This window comes from Trachurus japonicus, chromosome 6 (genome assembly GCF_045865225.1).
Source record: "Trachurus japonicus isolate A0001 chromosome 6, Traja_1.0".
NCBI classification, from domain to species: Eukaryota; Metazoa; Chordata; class Actinopteri; order Carangiformes; family Carangidae; genus Trachurus; species Trachurus japonicus.
Window position 1 is genome coordinate 28202989 of NC_140912.1, and position 23926 is coordinate 28226914.

The 23926-nt window shown below is 42.8% G+C and overlaps 1 protein-coding gene across 2 annotated transcripts in view; it reads left to right on the plus strand.

Moving 5' to 3' along the window:
- Positions 1-23926, plus strand: part of lrriq1 (leucine-rich repeats and IQ motif containing 1) — a 39394-nt gene that overhangs the window by 6975 nt on the left and 8493 nt on the right. For both annotated transcript variants that reach the window (XM_085780124.1, XM_085780125.1), the window contains exons 11-23: positions 561-754; positions 2102-2229; positions 2481-2554; positions 3221-3314; positions 7664-7843; positions 11859-12191; positions 12708-12852; positions 14579-14707; positions 15103-15183; positions 16653-16786; positions 17497-17568; positions 17699-17787; positions 18599-18700. In XM_085780124.1, the coding sequence (XP_085636250.1) occupies positions 561-754; positions 2102-2229; positions 2481-2554; positions 3221-3314; positions 7664-7843; positions 11859-12191; positions 12708-12852; positions 14579-14707; positions 15103-15183; positions 16653-16786; positions 17497-17568; positions 17699-17787; positions 18599-18700 (1755 nt within the window). The remainder of the gene's footprint in view (positions 1-560; positions 755-2101; positions 2230-2480; positions 2555-3220; positions 3315-7663; positions 7844-11858; positions 12192-12707; positions 12853-14578; positions 14708-15102; positions 15184-16652; positions 16787-17496; positions 17569-17698; positions 17788-18598; positions 18701-23926) is intronic.

Consider the following 23926-nt stretch of genomic DNA (forward strand, 5'->3'; position numbering starts at 1 on the left):
CTATTTTGCGTGAATTTACCTCTGAAACAACTCTGTCTTGTAACATTCTGTTATTATCTCATAGGGTGGTGAATGCAGGCTCTGCTCCGCCGTTCTAAAAATAGCTTGCACCGACAATTAAAGGTAACGAACCAACTGCTATGACTATAGGGATTATGGCAATGGGCCAATTTGGCAAAAATGTTGAACTATTCCTTTAAAAATAAATCAGGAATTTATAATATTTTTTATAAACTGCAGCATCAGAGACAATAATATCTGACACAGTAGCAGCTTGAGATGATGTTTGACTAACCTGAACTTCTGTCACATCCACCACTCTCCACAAGAGGGCAGCCTCTCTCTTCCGTTCACCTCCCATCCTGTCATTTTCTACAGCCCAGCGTTGAGATGTGATTTATTTACTAAACTCACCCTGGGCCCCCGAGGCGCAGGACTCGAGTCATAAATAGATATTGGCCGGGCAATAGGTTAAACGCACTGAACTGCACATTCAGCTGCTATAACATTTTATTTTTGAATCAAGTGGCTTCTCTTTTTCTTGTTTTCCTCTTCCCTAGCCGGCCTGGAGTCCGTGAAGAGGCTGCAGAGGTTGTCAGTGGGTCACAACCAGCTGATCAGCACCAAGGGGCTGAGGGACGTCTACACCCTCCTTCACCTGGACTGCTCACACAACCACCTGGCGAGCGTGGAGGGTCTGGAGAACAGCGCTCTGCTCCAGACGCTGGACCTGAGAGCCAACAGCCTGACTGAGGTAAAAAAAACAAAACAAAAAAAAACAGCAACAGCTGATCAAGTGAAAGTGCTGGATGTGATGTCACTGTACATTGTTGCAGCGCTGTGAGACCTGTGCAGAAAGTGATCTGGATGTTAGAGGGAGGTGAGGGACTGAAAAGCTGTTATTGAATTAAGCTCACATCATTCTGTTTTCATCTTGTGAGAATGTAAATCATTTGTACGCAGGGATGTAGGGATTTCCCATGGAAAAAATAAGAACAAAATCATTTAATGTCCAGTTTCTTTTTCATCTTTTATCTGCTGCTCATAACAAAAAAGTTGTTTCCCACTTTTTCAAATGTCCAAATATCTAGATACTCAAATAAAACACAACATTCCCCTCGTTGGTTTTATAACCACAAACCCAAAACTCAATGTCAGATCAGGGTTTGTATCTGGAGCCAGTCAGAATGATCAAACCCAATGTAAATCAGACGGCTAGTGTGAGTGTCAAAACTAATAATAAATGAGTTACAAGCTGATTTACTGCAACCATCAACTCACAAGAGAGGAAGCCAGTTTAGAGGATCACGTTATCACCTTGACCAGATCAGATTTATAAAAATTGATCTTGATTATCCAGACAAAACTACAGACTGCTGTTGCCCGACATTGCCCTGTGACTCTGCAGTGTAATATCATGGGACTTGCGTGACAGTTTCAGCGTTTTCTTCAGTTTTCTGCAGGAAAAAAACAACTAAATACACAAATCAAATTCAAATAAAAAAGAAAACAAATCATCCAACCTGATTCAAGCGGATTACTGTGACCCTAGTTTATATTTACATGTTGAACAAAGAATTAAAACCTGACAGTATCAGGAACGTCAAGCTGAACAGTTGTTGAGTGTTTTCAGTTATTCAACTGAATAAAAAGAGAGGGAGTAAGCATAAACATGGTGCGTCAGTCACAGCTGCAAGATGATGTTATCAGCTGCAGTTTAGTCGAGTCAAAATGTCTTTATGAGAGAGCTGCAGAAAGGATTGTTGGAAAAATGAGCAGTTACTGAAGGTGATGTGTCTCTGTTTGAGGTGGAGGGAGTGAATCTCCAGTAATTGATTGATAAAGTAAAGTCAAGAAAAAGCTACGTAAAAATTAAAATTAAAATCTTAAGTCATTCGTTTTGAGATATAAACCTCCTCGGTGTTTCCAAAGGCACCACCACGTGGTCCTTGATGAACTGTAAACACAGCAGGACTGAAACAGCTGACAGTGATGGATCAGTTGCTGTTGGAGCAGCAGCAGCAGCAGCTGTGGTGTGAAGTTAGTCTAACCCCTCGTCGTTACCGTGTTATCTCACAACTTCACCACGTTTGTCCGTCAGCCCCCGACCCTTAACAACCACGTCCTCCTCCGAGAGCTGCATCTAGACGACAACAGCATCTCCTCCCTGCAGGGCCTGGCCGGCTGCTGGCTGCCCCTCCTGCACCACCTCTCCGTCGCTCACAACAGGTACTTTTCCACCAGGAGAAAATAACCCAACTGCAACTTTAGGCTTGTCTCTCTCTCTCTTTTCTTTTTTTTTCTTTCTGCAGTAATTCGATATGAAAAAATGTCAAACTCAATAAATTTTTTGGTGACTCATCTAACATTATCTGCTTGAAATAAAACAAAAAAAAACAGTCACGTTGTTTCCAAAATGTTTCTGTTCAACATGAAGTGCAGCTTTTCAAACAGCTACAACATGTGTCTGTCTTTTCTAGAATCACCGTCCTGTCCTCCATGGCTGATTTTGTGTCCCTCGCAAATCTGGACCTTCAATTCAACTGCATGTCAGGTAACATATAACATATTGTCTTGATTAAACCCACTGTACGAATGTCATTTCCTCATCATACTGTAAAGGTATACCAGCTCTTACTGAGTATGTAATGTGGACAAATTGCTGACGTTACTTCGTCTAATGATTTCATACTTTTTAGATTTTCATTTCCTGTCTTGTGTGCAACACTTTGTAACTTTAATTAGCTCTTTGAATAAAGTTTATCATTATTACCGCCGTTATCATCAGACGCCTGCATACGGAAACTCAGCCATTTTCACTGCTGATATCATGCTCAAACACCTTCCCACTGTCAAGTCCCACACTCCCACTCAGCCGGAGATTGATCGCTCTGAAATTAAGAAAGCTATAAATCTAGATGCACCAAAACCTTTAGACATAAACACTCCTGGTTCCATCTTTTTTTTTTTCTTTGTCTTTTAATCACGTCACGCTGCTGCATTCATATTGTCTCCATGCTGCCTGTCCAGAATAATGACTCCATGGAAATAACATTATTTCTAAGTCTCTTCAGCACATCTCTGTTTATTTCATCCAGTTGACGTGACTCTGCATAACCGGCGGAGACACTGGTGAAAGTGAGGAACAGGGTGAAAGGTATTGGCGTTGACATGGCGAAGTTGTTTTTCCGCTTTTCTCTCACTCTCTCTTCTCTCTCAGAAATGCAGGATGTGTGTGCGAGTCTGCAGGGATGCCGGTTCATTCGAGAGGTCCACCTCTCTGGGAATCCCGTTGAGCAGGAGAGTGGCTGGAGGTGAGGTGGAGCCGGGATGAAGGACTCGGAGCAAATTAGGGAGTGGGGGGGGGCTACTGTAAATATTTAGTTATCTCATCTGTTTGCCTGTTTGCGTTCAGGATGCGTGAGGCGGCACTGTTGTATGAAGCAGACCAGAAATCCACTGAAAAGCTGTTCACCTCTCACTTTTAGCATGTTCGCCTCTGTAACTACCTTCCACGCTAGTTTCTTATCAAGATAGCATGATTAGAAATTTCCGTAGTTCTTCCTGGAAATTCTTTTTGGTTTAAAAAGAAAAAAAGAAAAGCTTCAGTTTCAGCTTCCCTTGCAGGAATATCGTTAGCTGTGATGGATGTTCAAAGTGACATACCAGTGAAAATCCAGTATTTCTCTATCACAAATTCGGTCTATTGGCTCAGGTAGTCTAAACATTCCAGCAGAACACAGGCCTTCCTCTCCACTTCCCAGGATTAGCGCTGTGATCCGCGTCTGCTATTAGATTACCGCGACGACGTGCCACCGACATCTGTGCGCGCGTACGTCATGCTAAGTGCTCGTTAATTCCCCAAATATTGATACAACAGAGAAATCAATTATCCTTTCTTTTTTTTTTTTTTTCTAGTGTCATTCAATTTGATCATTCGCTTAACTTTCAGTGCCGGAATACTTTTCCCATGTTAAGACGAGTCGCAAGTGAGTTATGTGAAAAATATGCGATGATGGCTCTTTATTCCTCGTGCTTTTGTCAGCCTGTCATAAGCAATGATCTCAGCTGTTACAGGTTCTCAGAGGGAGTTACTCACACCCATGTAGTAACGGAAAAATATACAAAATATGAAAAACTATACTTTGTTTGCCCCTCCAAAAAGCCCAGTTTTTAAAAAATATATTTTTTTGGATATTTACCAAACAGCATTTGAAGCTTTTAATCAATCAGCAGCATCATAACGGAGAGTTAAATGCCATTTGCACTTTTTTTATTTGTAAATTTCCTGTTTTTGGTTGTGTTTTAAAAAAACAAAATGGCTAAAAACATTTTTTTTTCCCACCTTAAGCCTCAACTGAAACATTACCTTAATATTTCATTGAACTTTACTTAACCTCCAGTGCCAGCGGTGGAATTAACCCTCTGTATTTCCACACTTATGCCCCGTCCCCTTTCATCCTGAGCCAGCGATAACACCGGCTAAATTAAAGCACCAAAAGGCAAGCGCTAAGAATTTCACTCCCTGTAGGCAGCCCCCCCCCTCTCCCCCGATGTGGAAGAAGAAAACATTGGGCCTTGATTAATCAGGGCCACTTTATGAGCCTGTGTTTTGGAGGAAGTCTTCACTAAATGAAATACGGACCTGTGCTGCTCGTACGTACGGGCCAGTGGAGGAGGAGGAGGAGGAGGATGAAGGAATGTGAGCCAGGACCAGTGTTTCCCCCAGAAAGGAGGAAATTTATATCAATTTAGGGAAGATTCAGGTTGAAGTCCAAGCGAAGTCGATGTAGATGGAGCTGCGGGGAGAGAGAGATTCATAGCATCTAAATTGCGATGCTCCTTGTGTAAATGAAAAACCATAAATTTGAGTTATTATCTAAAAAAAAAAAAAAAAACACATTTACAAAACTCCAACAGGATTAAACGCTTAATGTTTTTAACTGTTGTGCTGTCTTTCTGAAACCAGCACACTAACCCCTAACCCTTTTGTAAGAATGATCCATTTTAAACATCAACACACATCACATGGCATCTGTTTATTTTGTACACAGATCTACCGTGTGTTTTCTGCCAAGTGTGTCTAAAGTGGCGTCGTCCACTCCTGAATTGAATTAACAATCCGCAGCTTGCTCAGCTCACGTAACAATCAGAAAGGTCCTGTTTTGGGGTTTTTGGAGCTTCATTTGAAGACAGCCAGCCCAGACAACACGGCCCGAGGGCGGGAATCTAATCCTCGATCTGTGTCAGGAGAGACCAAGTCGGCCACATCAAAACCGTATCCCTCCTCCTGACAGTCCGCAGATCCCGTCCTCTGCGGTGGCGCCTTTGACTCAGGGTGGCACTGTGGTCGGGCCCAACTCTGCTTGACTTTTTAAAGGGATAGTTCAACATTTTGGCAAATTGGTTTAGGCCATAATCCCTGTAGTTTTAGCAGTAGGTTTGTTACCTTTAATTGTTGGTGCAAGCTATTTTTAGAACGGCGGAGCAGAGCCGTGAGCTGCTCAGAGCTACACTACGGAGGCTCATGGGATTTCTTGGTTTCCCTCATCAAACTCATCAAATACACAATCCAACAACTCCAAAATGCTCTGGTGGACAAGTTGTGACCTGCACATTCACCACGCTATGAGATAATAACAGAACGTTACAAGACAGAGTTGTTTTAGAGGTAAATACAGAGACTGCTTGCTGAAAAACTGCTCCCGACGGGAACGCGCATCAGCAATTTTGCATGAATTTACCTCGAAACGACTCTGTCTCGTAACGCTCCGTTATTATCTCATAGTGTGGTGAATGTGCAGGTCACAACTTGTCCACCAGAGCGTTTTGGAGTTGTTGGATTGTGTATTTGATGAGTTTGATGAGGGAAACCAAGAAATCCCATGAGTCTCCGTAGCGTAGCTCTGAGCAGCTCTGCTCCGCCGTTCTAAAAATAGCTTGCACCGACAATTAAAGGTAACGAACCTACTGCTATGACTATAGCGATTATGGCAATGGACCAATTTGCCAAAATGTTGAACTATCCCTTTAAAGGCAGGGAGGGATTTTACAACACAAACAAAAGTAGAGATGAGAATAAAGCACCTGAAGCACCCCGCTGACGCCACCATCAGCTTTATTTGTTTTGTTTTTAAACTGGAATTCCTCTTCATAGCACAATCAGTGCTTTTGCTACAATATAGTGCAGTGGAGAGCCGATATAATGTACGATGGAGCTTTGTTTTAAATGATCTAAAGTGAGCTGCCCTTAAAAATCTGTTCTAGCCACGGATTGATAAAACATCTTGAGGCTTACAATATGGAATATTCACTAAAACACACATTATGAGCTGGTGAAATGAAAAGCTTGCCCTCAACACATGTTTTATCCTCCTCTGGTGACATGGTAGCACGATTTAAGAGCATGTGGTGCTCGGGGAATCAATTCTGAGGAACCCAGTTGTTCATAAATGTTTTAAAAAATCGACTTCATAGCCCGAGGCCTTGTATTTTTATGGATTTTATTGTTGCTGTTCCCAAGTGTCCTGTAGAGTTTCCAGCTCCACATTTTCCCACTGAAAACAGACCACATTTGACCTGCGCTCCGCTGGTGGATGCTCGGAGTCTGTTTCTCTGGCAGATAGTTGGGATTCCTCTGCTTGTACATCCTTAGCCTCAGGCAGCGGTTACCTCTCCCCCAGACTCGCTGCCTTTCAGGGCTCCCCTCCAGTTTTAAAGACTAATAGTACCTAACGTCTTCCATTTGTTGGCGGCTTTCAACCCAGAGTAGCTGTGGAGTAACTACGGTTTTAGGTAGAATAACGTAAACAATTACACTAATCGTCTCATAAATAGATTTAGGTTATAATGCCAGATCACAGCGTGCATCATTTATAGCCGCGGCCGAAGTTCAACGAATTCACCAAATCACTGTAAATGGATTAGTGAAGTTAAGTCTGCAGGACAAAATGTACAATACACTCGGCGTAGAGAACAGCATGTACGATGAGCGGCCTCAGAGGGACGGAAAACTGTTTCATCAAACTCTGCTCGAGCAAATTTCTGCTGCACACAGTGTTTCACAGCGATAATTCATGGGATTTTTAACGAGACAGTGATCATTAGCCAACACCATGGAGAGCTGGAAAGTTGTATCAGCTTATAAACAAACAGAAAAGAGTGAAATCTATTCAGGACAAGTTGCAAAACATCTCGACTGCGAGGCCTGTCGACCGACACCACGTGGCACAAGCCTGAGGGCAGAAGCTTCACGTCTTATCCTGAAGCCTTGACTGAACCTCTCTGTCTGATCTCAGCCTTGTTTCTAAAAACTTCCTGAAATCTCCGTTTATTTTACCTTCAACATTGAATTTTCTGCTGTTTATACAAACGTTGGGGGCGATCCAGGTGTTTATGTTGACAGCAGTGGTGGAAATGCTCAACTGTTATGTTACATCACATGTTGTATATCAGATCCATCACAGTGGTATTGTTTAGTGCTACAGTAAATATTATTGTTTTGCATTGATATCAATAAATGGTTTAAAATGTAAAATGATTATTCTTTGCTGGTAATTACTGTCCATTTCAATAGGCTTGATATCGTATTAACTGAAAACATTAAGAATATTAAAACTTGTCTTTATTTGGATATTTAATCCGGTCTTCTCTCCTTTTTCAGCTCCGCTCTGCAGCAGGCCGTGGCCGGTCTGAGAGCCACCGATGGCCAGGAGACAGACGCCTTTATGTCAGCCCCCGCTGTTCCGTGGGTCAGCCCGGCCTCAGGCGGCTTCCTCGCGTTTTGTCAGGCTCAGCTCAAGCATGTCCGTGATTTACAGCAGCAGCACAGCAGGGAGCTCAGGTAAGAGAAAGAGAGCACCGACTCCTGGTCTTAATGTACTATCAGAGAGTCTAGTGTGGAGGAGGAACACAGGCCTGCATGGGCTCATGGAGGAAAGAAATAGTTCTTGTTTTTTTTTTTTTTAATCTCAAATAAAAGTAGTTTCTTTTAAAATGACACCAGGGAGTAACTCTGTGTGCCTCTGCTTTCAGATAAAACACTCACATTATCTGTGTTGGTAAAGAGAAATGTCTGACAGACTTGGTAGCAGCTTGAAAGCGACTCGGTGAGGAGGCAGGAAAACACTGAGCTCAGATTTATTCTTGTCAATCTTTAGCTTCAAGACGTCCTGGGAAAAAAGTGAATCAACCATATACTGTAATGATAGACGACACGGTCTCTAACTCTAACTGCTCTGGGCCAAATAATTATTGATTTTACATCAAATAATGCAAGATATCTTTTATTTTCCTCAAAAGAAATAAGTTAATTTATTTAGAGGTTGTATGACTCTTCTTCAGTCATGTGCTGATCGGCCCTGTCAGACAGACAGACAGACTTCAGGCCGTCAGGAATGTGAGCTCTCCCCCCTTGTTATGTCTGATGCGCAGGGCGTAGTGAGCCTAAAGACAACGTCCATCTATTTTCACAAGTCCTTCGATGTCACCGGCCTCCACACACACACACACACACACACACACACACTGACGGTCCTGTGGTGGATGGACGGACCACCAACACTTAAAACGGTGGTCAACTTTCTGCTTATCTTCGTGACCCCTCCAAATTACACAGCACAAAAGATGAAACGTGGCGGCGGCTACGCGCGCGGGTCACACCGAGGACTCCCATGGCTTGGAGGGGTTGGGGGGTTGGGGGGTTGGGGGAGTTGGCGCGGCGCTCCCCTTCGCTTCAACCCCTCGCTGTGTGCCCTCTTACCCCTCTGGCCTCTGGACAATGAGCCATTCTGGGGACCAACACAGCCATTTAACCCCTGGCCTGACCTGGTGTCAGACGGAGGTTTAGGGGAGGTAGGAGGAGTGCCACACGCCAGGCCGCTGCTGACTGTAAGGTGGGAAACCATGGGGTTTATCAGGGCTATAGTTTCACTGCTTTTCTTTACAGAGTGTACATTGAAGTCTGAATACAATACTCTTCACAAAGTACCTCTATTTCTCACATCCAACTTGATGTAAGTAAAATCTCCTGCAATCCTTTAATACAAGACAAGAGTTTGGACAATCCTTCTCATTCAATGGTCTTTCTTTATTTTTATCACTTTCTACATGGTAGATTCATACTTATGACATCAAAACTATGAAGGAACGCATGGAATTATATAGTAAACACAAAAGTGTCGACCCAGTTGAGATGGTTTGGGATGAGCTGGACCACAGAGCGATCAGCCGACAAGTGCTCAGCTCCTCTGGGAACTACTACCTACTACTACCTGCTACTTTCGAAAAATATAAAATATAAAACATATTCTGCTTTGTTGAACACTTGTTTGTTTACTACCTAATTACATATGTGTTACTTCCTTTTCATTTCAGTTCATTTTGATTTATTCCATTCATGGTTTACATACTTCACACAGTTGCACATATTTACACGATGTACACATAATCACCATGAATGAAAAGGAGCAGGATGAGGAAAAAATTATTGTACCTGCCCCTTTCTATAGTTATAATTGCATTGGCTTAATATCAACACCAATATTATACACTATTTCAAAAAGATTAAAGATGAAACATATGATAATAACAAGTGAACAAACAAGCAAAATAGCAGTGGACACAGCTCGTCTATCCATCTTTTCATAGTTTTGATGTTTTGATGCAATGTAGAAAGTAATAAAAAAATAAAGAGGAAACATTGAATGAGAAGGTGTGTACAAACTTTTGTAGTTGGAAAACAAGTGTCTGGATGCATCAAACAAACATTTCCTCCGGTGATCATGTCTGGTGGAGAAATCTCTGGCTCTCTCTCTCTGGCCACATACAGTAATATGTCGATACATCAGTTGCTACTGAACAGGGTGAAAATCTCTGCAGTACAACAGAATTAATCTTTAGTGTTGTCTTAAAAGGAGCGGCCTTCACAGCCAATATAAGACACTGCAATAAATGTGTTGATGCTGCAAAATTTCCATGGTTTCGATCCAAGAATAAAATCCATTTCCACTTGTCTCCTGCCTGACTGTGGGATGTGCTACACTCCCATCCATCACCTCTACCTCCACCACTTTTAACTTTCCACTTTACTAAGGAAACTCCACTTCTGGCTTTGAGCCCTGAACACAGATATTTAACTTGCACATAATTTGGGAGCTGCAGATGTTTCAATCACAGTTCATTTTATATGGATACAAGCCTGAAAATAATCTTAAAACGACACCCAAAGATGTAAGCTGAAAAAGTCAAATGTTTTATCTGTCTAATTAGTCCCGAAATGTCCTAAAATTTAATTAAAAAAAAGTAACAAATGCAGATTTTTCCATCTACACACAAGTATACACAGTGCATGTTCATTATAAGATCTCCTCCTGCTCTCTTACACCAGTGCTCTGTGTTGGTGGTGACCCTGCAGTGAACCAGCAGGTACAGGGAGGAGGGGTCGCTTGTGTCACGGTCCTTTTGAACCCCTTCCCCGACTCGTCTCTTTCTTGTCCCACTGAGAGTGAAGAGCCAGGTCTTTGTAGAGAAGGAGAAGAAGAAGAAGAAGGAGAAGAAGCCGTGCTACCTAAGGCTACAGGCCCTGCAGACTGGCTGGGCACTGAAGTGTCCGGGGCGGCCCCTCAGGGTGGAGCACAGGGAGGGCGACGGGGGAGCAGAGCCAAGCATTGCTAATAGATTCATTAAGTTTCCATTGAGGTGGCTTTGTAGTGGGTTTATCCCCTCAATGAAAGAGACATTATATGGTATTAGGCAACACACAGAGCATGGAGACACTTCACACACACACACTCAGTGTATTCACCTCAACCCATGTTAACTGGTCAAGAAGATGTTTATAGATAGATTTGTCTGTGCTGCATAAGAATGGACTGAATTACTATTGCATTAGGTTGCATGCATAACAGTTTGAGTTAATAGAATTACTCTGAACCTTGTATGAAATAACCAAAGTTTAGTAATTGATAAAGTTGCATCTGCTTCTTCTTTGTATGTTGGAGTGATTTAATGTTATCACATAATGAAGCACCGTTTTTGTAACACCGAATAGAGTCTAGGAAACAAAGATATTGACATAAACTGAGGAGTGTTGTTCTTAAAAGAGTACCGGTAATCTGTTTGGAAATCAAACATTTTCCTTTTCCTACGCACATGATTTCAAAACAGTGAAACCCATCTTTACCTTAAAGGTCCAGTGTGTAAAATAATGGGGGGAAAACCGTGTCATCTAGCGTTCAGATTCTAGATTGCAGCGCTCATTCACACTTGTCAGCAAAGTGACGGTGGCCTCCGAGGACAAAAAACTTGTTTACCACGACTGGGAGTATTTCAGAAGCATGGAGCAATGAGATGAAGATCTAAACCATTTTACGATATGTCTGCTGTTTCCTCCTTCTTCTTTCTTTTTTGTTGATTTATTTATGAACTCGCGAATTGCGCTCTCTGGCTGGCTGGATTTTCCATTCGGACTGCCGTACAAACATGGCGGCGCACTCTAAAGCAAGACCCTTGCTATATGTATATAAAAGAATAATTATAAGGCTACGAAAACCAAACTAATTTTATTTTATAGCGATTATACACTTAGGGTAGCATATTCAGATTTTGCCAATAAACCTTGTTAATTATTACACACTGGACCTTTAAACTAGCCAATTCTGATCCTCATCCAATCAGCTCTAAAGACGCCGCAAGAGAAACATTTGGTTGTAGAGAAAATTCACTGTTTAGGGTAAATTCACGTAGGCATGAGTGTGATTAATAGAGACTGTGTGTGGGTTGTTAGGGCTTTTATTTCTACAGATATACTGAAGAGAATGAACCTAAAACAGTGTTTGTGTGTGTGTTTGTATTCACAGTAACGCCTCGTCTCAGCTGGATGCTGTGAAAACCTCCTGCCGGCACCTGGCTGAGGCTCTGAAACTGGCTGTGGACCAGAGATTTGCCCACGAATACGGCGACACCGCTGAGTCTGCAGGGCGAACGACGCCTGAGGAAACACTGGAGGTGGACAGCAACAACACCGAGGAGCACTCAGAGTCAGAGTCTGTTGAAAAAGTTGCACCAGTCACTCTGGACGACTGCACTTCAGAGGAGAAGTCGTCGTCTGCAGAGAGTTTGCGCGATGCAGACGCAGCTACGACAACGGCGACGACACCTGTGTTCAAACACCGAGACCTGGACCCCAAAAAGTAATTCACCAAATTTTATGAGTCAGTAGTTTCCAGTTCTGATCATCTATTCCCTATAACAGTCTCCCATTAAAACAAACCAATGAGGTCAGCTGATGTAATGTAAGTCTCCAGATTCCTCTAGAGTCTATGGTATACAACTGGACACAGCTGACTGAGAGCAAGCGCCCTCTTTTTTTTTTATACAAGACTTTTTATAGCAGCTCAGCATTTTATTAGTTTCTGCTGGCGGAGCATTTGTCATCATTGGAGCCTCCTCTATTTGATTTACAGCAGAAGATGTTGAACATCTTATTCATTTTAACACGCAGCTTCATCATTAACACGGCGCTATCTTCGGGAGGACGATGGATCGTCGATATGAAGGGTGGCTCTGGACAGGCTGGAAGTCTCCAGGGTCCTGCTCTCCAGATGTCAGCTCGGGAATAAATTCATGTTTTGAAAGACTTAAGATGCTATGACATCATATATATCCCTCAACTTTGTGTCTGTGTGTGTGTCTCTTTTCTGGAGCAGCACAGCAGCAGTTGTGATTCAGCAGTGGTGGAGGAAATACAGACAGAAATGTAGGAACATCAGCGGCCCCCCCGCGGCTGAGAGGGGAGGAGAACCAGAGTCAGGACTTTCCTCTGTCAATAATCATGCAGCAACTATCATCCAGGTAAAACTATTGGAATTTATTTACAGACAATCCTTTTATCCACAGTGACTTGGTTTAACTCATAATAATTCACACTGCAGTCAGGTACAAAGCTCATAGAGGCTTAAATCCAAGATGTTGAGTCATAGTATAACTTACAGGGCAGAAATCCAACTGCATCAGTTGCATGTCACACTGTGTGTACATCTGTGGCTTAAAGAGGAACTATGCAGGATTTTTACCTTAATTATGCTACATTTCTACCATAATTAAACAGCTTTGGAATAATTGTGATGGTTAAATGACTTGTTCCAGGGAGAATGGAGGTTCTCTGCCTTCCACCTAGCATCTCTTGGCTGAAAACCAACTTTGTAAGATCAGAGCCTCCCATAATCTTTTGTTTATGACAAATAAGAGTACACAAATATACACATCGTAACACGTGAATGATGATGGGTTGATTCCTCGCCAGCTTCGTTGAAAACAAATGCACATGGCTGAGAGGAGGGTTAGCAAAACAGCAGAAAAGTGACCAGACTTGCATAGTTCCTCTTTAAATTGTGTGTTGTTTTTTTCCATCAGAATCAACAGCACAAAAATACAAAATTGGTATTTTCCATAGTCCTTTTCCTATTTATGCAACCATTATACATATGGGTGAGCAACAAGAGTCAACGAAGGACAAGAAGAACAGAAGAACAGTCCTCCTTCAAAACGTGTTTTTTATTTGATGTGTTCACCCATTTTCACTTCATTCCCTGCCAATCCCGACTATTTATAAAGGACACAAGTAGACAATCCAACTTTTTTCCTGCTGACACACAGCTGGTGTAGAAATGGAAACAAAGCAAAAGACTTTCTTTTTTTTTTATTGTGGTATCTGAATTTGATTTACGATGATAGTGATTCACCCAGTAGTTGATTCACATTGTTCACATCTGCTTTAGACCACTTGTCACAGGGTTTGCTGGATCAAAAATAAGTAAATATGCATGGGCCTCACTGATATTCAAGATAAGATAATAAGTACAGTATCCAAAGCAGCATCGTCTACTCTGGAGGCACAGAATAAAACACAGATTAAACCCACACCCTCACACAGTAGAGATCTGAAAATGTCTAATTGTCACCTCTGAACATCCGTCTTCAGAGCTGATACGTGCCGCGGAGGCTCATTCAGCTAATCCTCTGCACAGGTATAAGCTGCAGTTCTAAAAAACATGCTACTCAACACTTCTCCCAAATCCCCCTCTCAACAGAGAAAGTGTTTGATGAGTCCTTCAGGGCTCTCGGAGACAGAGGGTGGGGAGTGGGTGGGGAGCGGGGGGGCGTAGTAGTAGAGTAGTGTGTGTACGCATGTTGGGGTTGCACAGAGTGATTAATCAGATTCCAGAGAAGTGTGGTAGTAAGAGTTTGAGGATTCCTGCTCGGCTCGGCTTGAAGAAAAGTGTGCCCCCCCCCCCCTCCTCCCCCCCACCCTCAAGTCCATTGGGAATCGGAGGATTTAGAGGCGCACTGGCGCTCCATTTGTCTCGGAGCAGCCCGGAGTCACGCAGAGTTCAGACAGCAGAACACTCAGCAATTAAAAGAGGGGTTAACATGTTTTATCTCCCTAATGGGATAACACACAATATTTACGTTTGCCCCGTGATTTAATGGGCGACGTTTTCTTCTTCTTCTTCTTCTTCTTCTTCCTCCTTCCTCATCATCTTCTGCTTCGTCTTTTTTTCTCGGGGTATACCTCCAGGCGTTGTGGAAGGGCTTCGCTCTGAGGAGGAGGCTCGCATCTGCTCTGGCTGCCGTCGCACGGCCCGACGGCGGAGAGGAGGACCAAAGCTTTGAGGAGGTAGACGTGGATGAATTTGTCCTTGATGAGGTATGCACACAAGTTCAAGTGTTATTCACTTTCATGGTTCAGTAATCCCGCCCGCCCACCCATCCATCCGTGCCCCACAAGACACACAAACCTGCACAAAGAGCCACAACTACACACACATACACAAATGTGCAAACACCTGTGCATGTACTTACAAGCCTGCACACAAAGACATCCAGTGCAGCCATAAAAACACATCACACATAAAAACACACACATCCACAAATCTTTATGAGCTATCACTCTAACCTGTTGGTGACACTGAAGCACTCCCCTCACTATTATATATTATATGGAATATTTATGTAAAATGTTGTAAAAATAAAATAAAAATTATGAAGGAATATATTTGTTGTATGTAAAAAAAAAAAAAATCTCTTTTTTTTCCCACAAAGGCAGCACTGGAGAAACACTGGATGCTGGACTCACCCCCCAGACTGGGTCAGTCCCGCTCAGAGGAGCTTCTCTCTCTGAAGGTGAGACACAACTGTCCCGAGAAATCCTCTCATATCCTTAAAGGGATAGTTCAACATTTTGGCAAATTCGCCTGCTGCCATAATCCCTATAGTCACAGAAGAAGGTTTATTACCTTTGATTGTCGGTGCAAGCTGTTTTTAGAACGGTGGGGCAGAGACGCGAGCTGCTCAGAGCTACGCTACGGAGGCTGATGGGATTTCCGGGTTTCCCTCATCAAACTCATCAAATACACAATCCAACAACTCCAAAACAAGTTGTGAACTGCACATTCACCACGCTATGAGATAATAATGTAACGAGACAAGACATGAGACAGAGTTATTTTTGAGGCAAATGCGTAGCCGAACTATATTCCAGACACGGCTGCTGGGCGGAGTGATTTCAAAAACGCAAGTAGTTCAGAGTATTTTCTATATATACATTATTATTTCATAACGTGGCGAATGTGCAGGTCATAACTTCTTCAAGAGAGCATTTTGGCGTTATTGGATTGTGTATTTGATGAGTTTTGAGGTAAAGGCGAAAGTACCGATTAGTGAGCAGCTCGCGTCTCTGCCCCGCCGATCTAAAAACAGCTTGCATCGACAATTAAAGGTAATGAACCTACCCCTTTGCCAAAATGTTGATCTGTCCCTTTAAAACCTGGTGGACTTGTGATATATACTGAAAATGGCCTGTGAATTTTTTGGGGGGGATTTACCAGCCCCTGTGTGATGTCAACAGAAGACTTATCCTCCTGCTCTGCCCCTCTCTCATCTTGGTTATTGCCCCCTCCAGTATTTGCCTCACGCTCCCCGTGATTGATCTCGAAATTTATTCCCTTGAAAAACAAGATTGTTTCCTGGAGGGCTGAAGGTTGCGCAGCACCAGCAGATGTCATTTTTCACGCTGGCCGACTGTGGTCCTGTGTTTTCTCCCCCCCCCGCCCCCCTCCCTCCTTCATTTACCTCTTGGTGGATCTTTTCTTTGGAGCATACTCAGCGTTGTACATCATGGTAGCCGCTTTTTCGGCCAGCTGATGCGCTGCAGCTGCTGTCGTGGCTGGCTTCAATGTGTTGACACTGAGGTACACATCAAAGGCCGGGATGAACAATTTAGCGCTCGGACAAAGAGAAAATGGGATCTGGAGAGTAATTAAGCTGTTAGTTTGACTTACATATGAGCATTCCTCGAGAGTGAAAACTCGCCTCGTGTCAGCCAAACACCTCGAATGAAAACATGCACTTGAGTTAAATAAAACTGGACATTACTGTATACATTATATTTCATTTTCCCCAGGGCATACTAAGCACTCTGTGCTGTCTAGACAGAGCTCTAACACCGGTTTTCCATGCAAAGCTTCAGCATCACAGATTTCTAAGCACATCTCATATGAAGATTCAGTTTTCACAAAATTTCTTAAGTTAAAATCTGATTGTAAAAGGTCACTCCAGTCAATGAAATAACTCTTTTTAAACTTGTATTTCAGCCTCTGGAGCCCTTTCCTGAATCATCCCAGTGCACACTTCCACCACTACCAGTACGGAGGCCGAAGCAGGCCTGGGGGACAGGAGAACCAGTCGACTGCACTGGGCAGAGAGTTTCACCAGCGAACTCCAACAGGTGAGATGACCCACAGGAAGGAAGACGTCCACTTAAAGAGGAACTATGCAAGATTTTTTTTACCTCAATTAAACAGCTTCGTAGTAATTGTGATGGTGAAATGAGTTGTTACGTAGAGAATGGAGGCTCTCTGTCTTCCACCTAGCGTCTTTTGGCCGAAAACCAAACGACCAACCACAACACAAACATGCCCTGTAATCCATAATCTCTTGTTAATGACTGATAAGACACAAATACACACATCGTAACACGTATTTGATATATAACGTTATCCACCGCTCCATGGATTGCTTTTGTGCCGGCTTCATTGAAAACAAATGCACATGGCCGGGGGGAGGGTTAGCAAAACAGTGAAAAAGCGACCGGACTTGCGCAGTTCCCCTTTAAGTTCTGTTTCCCACTGTTGAAAAAAATGATAAAACCTATTGTGAAAATTATGGCAACTCACATCTTAGTTGTATTCATTTGTAACATTACATATTATGCCACATTTCAAATATCGGTTATGTAGCCTTTAAGACCTTTAAGGAGGCTGTGGTGGTTCAATAAAAAGTTTATTTGTCGAGAACATGCTGATACTGTCTCTGCTATTTCTACCCATAGTCTTATATTTAAATGAATATTTTATGAATGTGCATGTAGTTATTACAATGAATTTGAATTTTTTTTTTAAATCTCATGTTATGTTTTTATAAATCTCTCTATTTCAGAAACAACTCTGCTGCTTCCTCCTCAGCGCTCACTGGTCTCTCTGCCAGATCAGAAAAGATACTGGAGGAATGGTAGATCATCTACATTGTGTCTTTATTATTAGATATAGACACTTTTTTGACCCCTTTGTGTTTGAGTTTGTTCTTACTTCACTGAATGTAACTTATTTTCCATGTGACATTTTTGTCCTCTGCTCCTCAGGGGCTTCACCGACAGCCACACGGCTCAGATGATGCTCAGGAGAGCTCAGAAGATGAAGTCCAAGAAGCAACAGCAGAAGAAATTTAGAGGTGTAGTGTTTGAAATGTACATCTTAGATTTCTCCTCAGTATGCTGAACCCTCATGAGATTTACTCATTAGGTACCATTACATTTTTTGATCCTCACAGTAGATTGGATCAAGCCAATGTTCAGGTTCTACACCTGAGCTAATGTTTCTTGTCCTTCTTCCTCATTCCTAATCTTTGGACACCAGATGCTGTTATGACATAAATCCATTTTCTAAAAGGGAAAAAATCCACTCTAATTTTGTCCTCTTATCATAATCATCTTTGTTCTTCCAGCCGTGCCTCAGCAGCAGCGAACCTTTCCACCCCATGTACGTTAACGAGCCATAACAGACAACAGAAGCCGGGGCCTGTCGCCTCTCATTGGGCCTTATTTGAGAGCTTGCAAAGGAAATAGCGATTGCCAAGAAACCTCTTGACGATTCATCCCACGACGACTTTTCTCTCTTCCATTCTGCTTCTTTGTGGTGTTTTGAGTGCGGCTGCAGTGAAAGGTGACCTCACCTCTGCTCGGCTCCAAGAAACAGTAGTCGTGCCACAGTTATCATGCCACGCTCATGTTCGGAGGAGGAGAGGGAGGGGGGTGCTGCTCTTTGATCAGAATTGCAAATGCATGATTCCAATAGCAGGGCTCTTGTCATCTCGCTCCACCGACACACAGGTCTATGTCGGCCGTAACTCCAAATGGCATCTGCCTCAGTGGAACCAGAGCGCCGTTCTAATATTTTCCGAATGTTAAGTTTCTGCTTTTTCTGCTTCTGGTTTTGGGTCTGCCTTGTCCTTCTTTGACCCCCTTTTCTCTCCTTTCTCCCAGATCCCTCCGTCCGTCTCGCCTCCTTCAGGAACTGCAGTTACCAGAAAGGTCCAGCGGAGGCACGACACAGACCCGCACCTCGCAGCAGATATCACATGAAAGGTAGGAAGACAGGCTGCTGCACATTTGGTAACACTTTAGAAACTAGGGGAGAACCTTTTATTGATAAATCTGTACAGATCTGAGACCTGTTTCACCAAAGCTGCAACAAGCAAACTGTAATTAGCACCAGCTAATTCCCTCTACTATTAATTATGACATGTTGAACTAGTGGAAACTCACACTGTACTTGCTGCTCATGCGTGAAATGAATGGAAACGTAGCCTCAGTTTGCTGACGGTGCGTGTAAGTAGTGTTCAGAGATGAGATCTCTTTTTGGAGGAAAGATCAGCAGATTAAAGGATGTTCCAAGTATTTTCATAGTTTGGGCAGTTTTGTCTCTTTTCCCTTTGATACCACAGTGAAGTCTGACAGGGCAGGAAACACTGGTCTGTCAGACTTCGGAAGAACAGTATTACTGTATAGGAATAGAACAGTTTTATTCTCATTGCACATGGCAACTGAAGAAAATAAGAAAAAAAATTGTAGAAATAATAGCTGCAATTGCGTTCAGGAGATTTATATTTCTGTTGGTAGGAATGACAAATTCAGTTTCTTATTACCTTTTCGGTAACATTTTACTTGACGCCTATAGAGAGCATTATAACTCTATTATAATACTTGACCTTATGAACCATTATAAAATGCTCTATGATGTGTTATGCTTATTGTTATAAAGCCTTATGATAATTTATGAGTGTTTATAATGATAGTTATACACGTTTATAAGCCAATTATAACACATTATAACTATATTTATAATGGCTTATCAATGTGGGCATTGTCAGCGAGTTACTAACAATTATAACATATTATAATACCTGACCTTATAAGTCATGATAAAATGCTTTATAATGTGTTATGATCATTGTTTTAAAGCATTATGATCATGTATGAGTGTTTATAACTACAGTATAGTTATACAGTGCTATAACTGCATTATAGCTCATTATGGTTATAATGCGTTATAGAGATAGTAAAAAAGTAAAGTGTTACCAAGTTTTCTTATAAACTACTGTGATGATGATAATTTGCGTACAACCTATCAGTATGGACCGGCAGTCTTCAAAATGACTGACTCTGATGTGAAGTAGTCCGACAGTCGGAGAAGACGAGCCCTCCTCTCTCCATCTCTTTCCTGCTGAGGCCTCCTGCTCTGCCCTGAGGTGCAGAGATGATTTGGAGAAGCGACGTCCATCGGCCGGAGTTAAAAGGGAGGGGAAGAGCAGCAGCTATAGGGCAGGAGGAAGAGGGGAGACGGGGCAGGGGGAGTGAGTCGCCTTTTTATCCTGAAGGCCTGTCTCCATCTTTCTCCTGCACCCCCTCCTCCACACATACACACATACACACATACACACATACACACATACACACATACACACATACACACATACACACATACACACATACACACACACCAGGGTCAAAGCCTCACGGTCATCCAGCAGTCAGAGGGGACACTGGAACAACAGGCGCCCGGCCGGTGGAGTGACCACTCTCTCTCTCTCTCTCTCTCTCTCTCTGTGGTCGGAGCCCAGTGCTGCCATAAGCGTGAAATAGGCCTTAATGAGCTGTGGAGAAACCTGACATGTTTGCTTGTCATTAAATGTTTCATTTAAAAAGAAAGAAATGGAATCATACTGTACCTTCAACTTTGGGAGGTTTTTCATTGCTCTTTATCTGCTTTGGGTGGATCTCCTCTCTCTGGATCAGTTATGAAGGAGTCCCCTTGTTAAAGTGATTCACCGCTGTGCAGCCAAAGATCAGGCAACAACTCATTTCAGTGCTTTTTTCAATTTTTTTTTTAATCTTAAGCGTTTGGTAAATGACAGCTGATTTTTTTCTTGTTTGGATTTTTTCAGCCGATAAGTGAGTGAGTGTGACAGCATCTTCATGTTATCACGTACAGAGGCCTGCAAAGGTTTGGTTTGGTTCGGTTCAGCAAGTGGAAGATGAAATGATCTGCAAAAGGCATAAAGTTACAGATTACACATTCCCTTTACATTTTAAACTATAGTTTTTTTTTTCTTTTTCATCATTTATATTTTCAAAATGACAGAAAAGGAAAAGGCTGCACAGCAAAGGTTTGCACCCCCCCCGCATAGTTATGCCCCCTTTTGGAAACTACCACAGTGTGTAAATAGTAAATATCTTGTCTGATACCTTAGTCAAAAAGTTATCTGAGAGCTCAAGTCTCCTGGGTTTCCCATTCTTTTGCAGGCTGCTGCTTTGTTTCACTTTTTCATTCTAAAACATAAACAAAACAAAAATAATCAGTGATGGGAACAACAGCGTTCAGTAACGAGCAATCAAAAAAGTTACTGTTTACCGCTTATAACACCTTTACCGGCGTACTGACAATAAAATGCGCCGTTACTTGACTAAAGAAGTCCCGTCAAAATAATACATCTGTTAAAGTGTAGCTACGTTATATACACATTTTTTTCAGTCCATCAACTTGTCGGAAAAGAGCTGTTTGTCTGGAACAGCGGAGGGATACTGAGTGAGTTGGTTAGTTCCAGATAAACGGGAGGTTAGGGGTGGCAAATCCAAGTAATTTGACATATTTGAGCATTTTAGTAACGCAATAGTTACTTTTCCTGGTAATTAGTTACTTTTATAATGTATGAATTCAGCTACTAACTCAGTTACTTTTGGGGGAAAGTAACTTCTAACTATAACTAACTACTTTTTTACAAGTAACATGCCCAACACTGAAAATACTACTCTGATATTGTTTAAAATTTCGCAAAAAAGAGTGTGTCATGTTTAACTCTGTGACTTTTGGAGATCATTTCATCTTCCACTTGCTGAACTGTTTTGACCAGGGGTGCCCAAAGTTTTGCATGACACTGTATTTATTTTGCGCCGTCACAAACCTTCCACCACAATGGATTCACGTCCGAGTACAATATGTGTCCGTGGATACTGTGGCGCCCCCCGTGGTTGGACTGTTCCACTGGCTGGTCACGCCCTCAGCTGGCGACACCTGGGCCGGAGCTTCTTCTGTTGTTGACTCATTATTCATGCACTCTACCACATACTCTCCATATCTATCCACTGACATCCACACCCCATGATTTGTGATCTGTTGTTTAATCTCATCATTCTCTGTTAAATGAATATTTCTTTAGACGTTACGGCGGTGCGTCTCCACTACTTGTCATGGCTGTGACAATACGCTCCTGGCCAACTGGCAGTCAGAGGCCGCTTCAATTCAAATAACCCTATTGCATTACAACAATATTTCCAGTCGTGTTCCTTTCCAGCAGCGTCCTTATCTCGCTCCTCCGCCCTCGTCTCCATAATTCATCAAACCGGATGGGTGTTCTGGACCAAATGACGCGCGGCAGCTACATCAGCTGATAAAGTGGCGACTAGGGTCAGCGGTTAGAGCATCACCCTTCCCCTCCGCTTCGTATACCCCGCCGTCGGCCTCGTTGGGTTTTTCTGATCGTGTAACTCTAAACCGGCTCGGTTCTGGTCGAGACGACGACTTCTGCTACCAGCGACGACGACAGTGGCGGTGTCATGTTGTGTTGTGTTGTGTTGTGGTGCTGCTGTCTGTTCCTCGCGGTCGTCTGTAAAGGGGCTCTTTGCTCCCCTGGTCCTGACCTGTGGAAGGCACCCCCTCCTCCGGATCCATCCCCAGTGCCCGGGGCCGAGCCAACCCAGCCCGGCCCAGCCAGCGCTCCCCGGCAGGGGCTAACATTTCAGGCTTTGAGTCAAGCCCCTTCTGGAGGTGATTAGTCCCAAACCCATGACAGATTCTTTCCAAGATATCCGACGCGGCGTGTTTATTTTATCCGGGCTCTTTGTGTGGATGTGCTGGACATGAGTAACCCACTTGAAATGGGTATCGGCTTACATACCCAGAGAGGGAGACAGAGAGGGAGAGAGACTGGAGCAGAGCTGCAAGACATTTTCTTTTTTAAAGGCAAAAAAAAATAAATAAATAGAGAGAGAGAGAGAGAGAAATGCACTTCCCTTTTTTTTTTAGATGATTTGTATTGTCAAGTGTCTGGGTGCTGCAGATGCTGAAGATGTTGTGTGCCTTTAAGCATTTCTGCTCTTACTTTCTACCAATGCATTCCACTCAACCCCCCTGGACACACACACACACACACACACACACACACACACACACACACGTTTCCAACCTTTCCTTTCCATCCCAGCCGAGATCCAGCTCCACCAAACATCCGTCCTCATGTCACGAGGACGCGAGGGTATATATTTTTATTTCAGCCTGGAACCTCCACCTCCTGAGCACTTAACTCGATTTCACACATCAAGTCCTCTACAAAGTCCAACTGAAACACAATCATCTTGTTTATCATCCATCATCCAAAATAACTTCAAGTCAGACTATTTACCACCGTTCATATGCGTTCAATTTCACCCCCGTAATCCCGGGGCGTCTGTTTATCTCGGGGGCAGCGGCGCTCTGCTCTCTCCTCTCTCCTCTCTCCTCACGGTCTAATGTTTGAGATGCACTGGCACACGGAGGGAAGGAAACATGCAGCGCTGCAGAGTCTGAGTCACTCATAGAGACAGACGTCCAGCTAGAAACACTGAGTTAGTCATATTTCAGACACGCTCTGATTCTTCTGCCACTTTGCAAATGTCATGAAAACATGGATTCTTAAAAGGCTTTTCATTATGTTGTGCTTTTATTTTCCAATAAAATGGCACTTGAACAAAATACAAAACAAAGGTAGAGGTCAGTCTGAGCTTAGATGGTTTTACAACATTTCTTTTTCTTCTTTTTTTGTCAATGTAAATCTAAAGTCGGATTTTAGACAAGTGCAAGTCATCTTTAGGAAAAAGCGAGTCTGTTATTTCTCTGGATGTGGACGGATGATGTGAACCCAGCCATATTAGTTCAGAACAGGTTGTCAAAAAGCTGAGGTGTGACTATTTAAGGATAATTTAATACCTGTTTTGTGTTTTGTTTTGGTAATTTGAACAAAGCAATGGCTCAGCCAAACTATTTGGAGGAGAAAGAGAAGCCGGACGCTGAAGGCCTGTGGATTCATCAAATGAAGCTCTTATCAGACTGTTGGAATAGTTGGAATAGTTCGTAGTTTATAGAGTAGTCATCTAACAGCTTAGAAACCCCCTTTGAGACATAAGGCTGGGTGTGTGTGTGTGTGTGTGTGTGTGGGTGGAGTGACAGGGTCTGTATCCAACTTTTTGTTCCCCAACTCTCCAAAACAGATAATCTGA